At 51.0% G+C, this 1,302-nt stretch overlaps 1 protein-coding gene across 1 annotated transcript; it reads right to left on the bottom strand.

Annotated features, from left to right (window-relative positions):
- On the bottom strand, positions 1-930 carry LOC121162884 (olfactory receptor 18-like). The gene has a single exon (XM_040990120.1). The coding sequence runs from the start codon at positions 928-930 to the stop codon at positions 1-3; it is 930 nt and encodes a 309-aa protein (XP_040846054.1).
- Positions 931-1,302: the final 372 nt, after the last annotated feature.

Genomic DNA, 1,302 nt, shown 5'->3' with positions numbered 1-1,302 from the left:
TTAGATGGATCTTCTGAGAACCTTCCAGAGGGCTGTCTTCATGTCTCTGTTCCTCAAGCTATAGATGAATGGATTAAGCATGGGAGCCACCGCGGTGTACATCAGCGAGGTCACGGCACCCTTCTTGGGGGAGGACGAGACAGCCGTACTGAGATACACCCCAAGGCCTGTCCCATAAAACAAGCAAACCACAGACAGGTGGGAACCGCATGTGGAGAAGGCTTTCTGCCTCCCGCCTGTGGATGGGATCCTTAGAACAGAGGAGACAATCCGAGTATAAGAGTAGAGAATTGCTGAGACTGGAACCCCGCCGAAGATGACCCCGATCGTGTAGATCAGCATGCGGCTGGTGGAAGTGTCGGAGCAGGCTAGACGGATGAGCTGAGGAGGTTCACAGAAGAAATGAGGGATTGCCACAAGGGTGCAGAAGGCAAGCTGTGACACCACCCAACAGTGCAGCTGGGAGTCCAAAAGGCTCATGAGAAGTGACGCCAGGACCAACAGACCACAGAGGCGGGCCTTCATGATGACCACGTAGTTCAGAGGGTAACAGATGGCCACCAGTCGGTCGTAGGCCATTGCCGTCAAGAGCAAATTGTCCAAACACCCAAAAAAGTAAAAGCAGGATACCTGAGTTAGGCAGCCGTCATAGGTGATGGATTTGCTGTGTGTCTGGAGGTTCACCAGCATTTTGGGGATGGTTGTGGAGGTGAATCCTATATCAGCCAAGGACAGGTTGCAGAGGAAGAAGTACATGGGTGTGTGCAGGTGGGAGTCGGAGGTGACAGCCAGGATGATGAGCAGGTTCCCGAGCAGCGTGACCAGGTACATGGAGAGGAACAGCCCCAAGAGGAAGAGCTGTGTTTCTCGATCCTCTGACAGGCCCAGTAGGAGGAACTCCCAGACACGTGTTAGATTCTGTGCTTCCATGGAGATGGGACACCCTTGTCATCAAGAAGACGACTTTGGCGGATAGAGCAGCAGCGTAGAGGCAGCCGGCTGAGTATCTGTGTTTTGAAATCAGACAAACAACAGGTGACCTATTTGACAGTGAAGGGCCACTCACTACAGTGACTCTCGGAGACATTTGTTTCAGAAGTGACGTCCGTGTGGAACTCTTCTTCATGTTGTCTGAGCTGTTTGCTTTTACCTCTAAACGCCCCGTGCTAGAAACAGTAGGCCAAAGAGTGCTCGGGCACTTTGAGGCATCACCTTAAATGTTAACTTTAAAGGAAGCTTAGAAAATGTCCTTTTCTTAAAATCGAATCAAAGAACAATAAGCAGTCACAAATACGTCTGCAA

The sequence above is a fragment of the Ochotona curzoniae genome, unplaced genomic scaffold, assembly GCF_017591425.1.
Source record: "Ochotona curzoniae isolate NIBS_2020 unplaced genomic scaffold, NIBS_Ocur_1.0 contig_584, whole genome shotgun sequence".
Lineage (NCBI taxonomy): Eukaryota > Metazoa > Chordata > Mammalia > Lagomorpha > Ochotonidae > Ochotona > Ochotona curzoniae.
Note: the sequence above shows the minus strand (reverse complement) of the source record. Positions and strands in the feature narration are given on the sequence as shown.

Coding starts and splice junctions, on each gene's coding strand:
- LOC121162884 (XM_040990120.1), bottom strand. CDS start 930: ATGGAAGCACAGAATCTAACACGTGTCTGGGAGTTCCTCCTACTGGGC.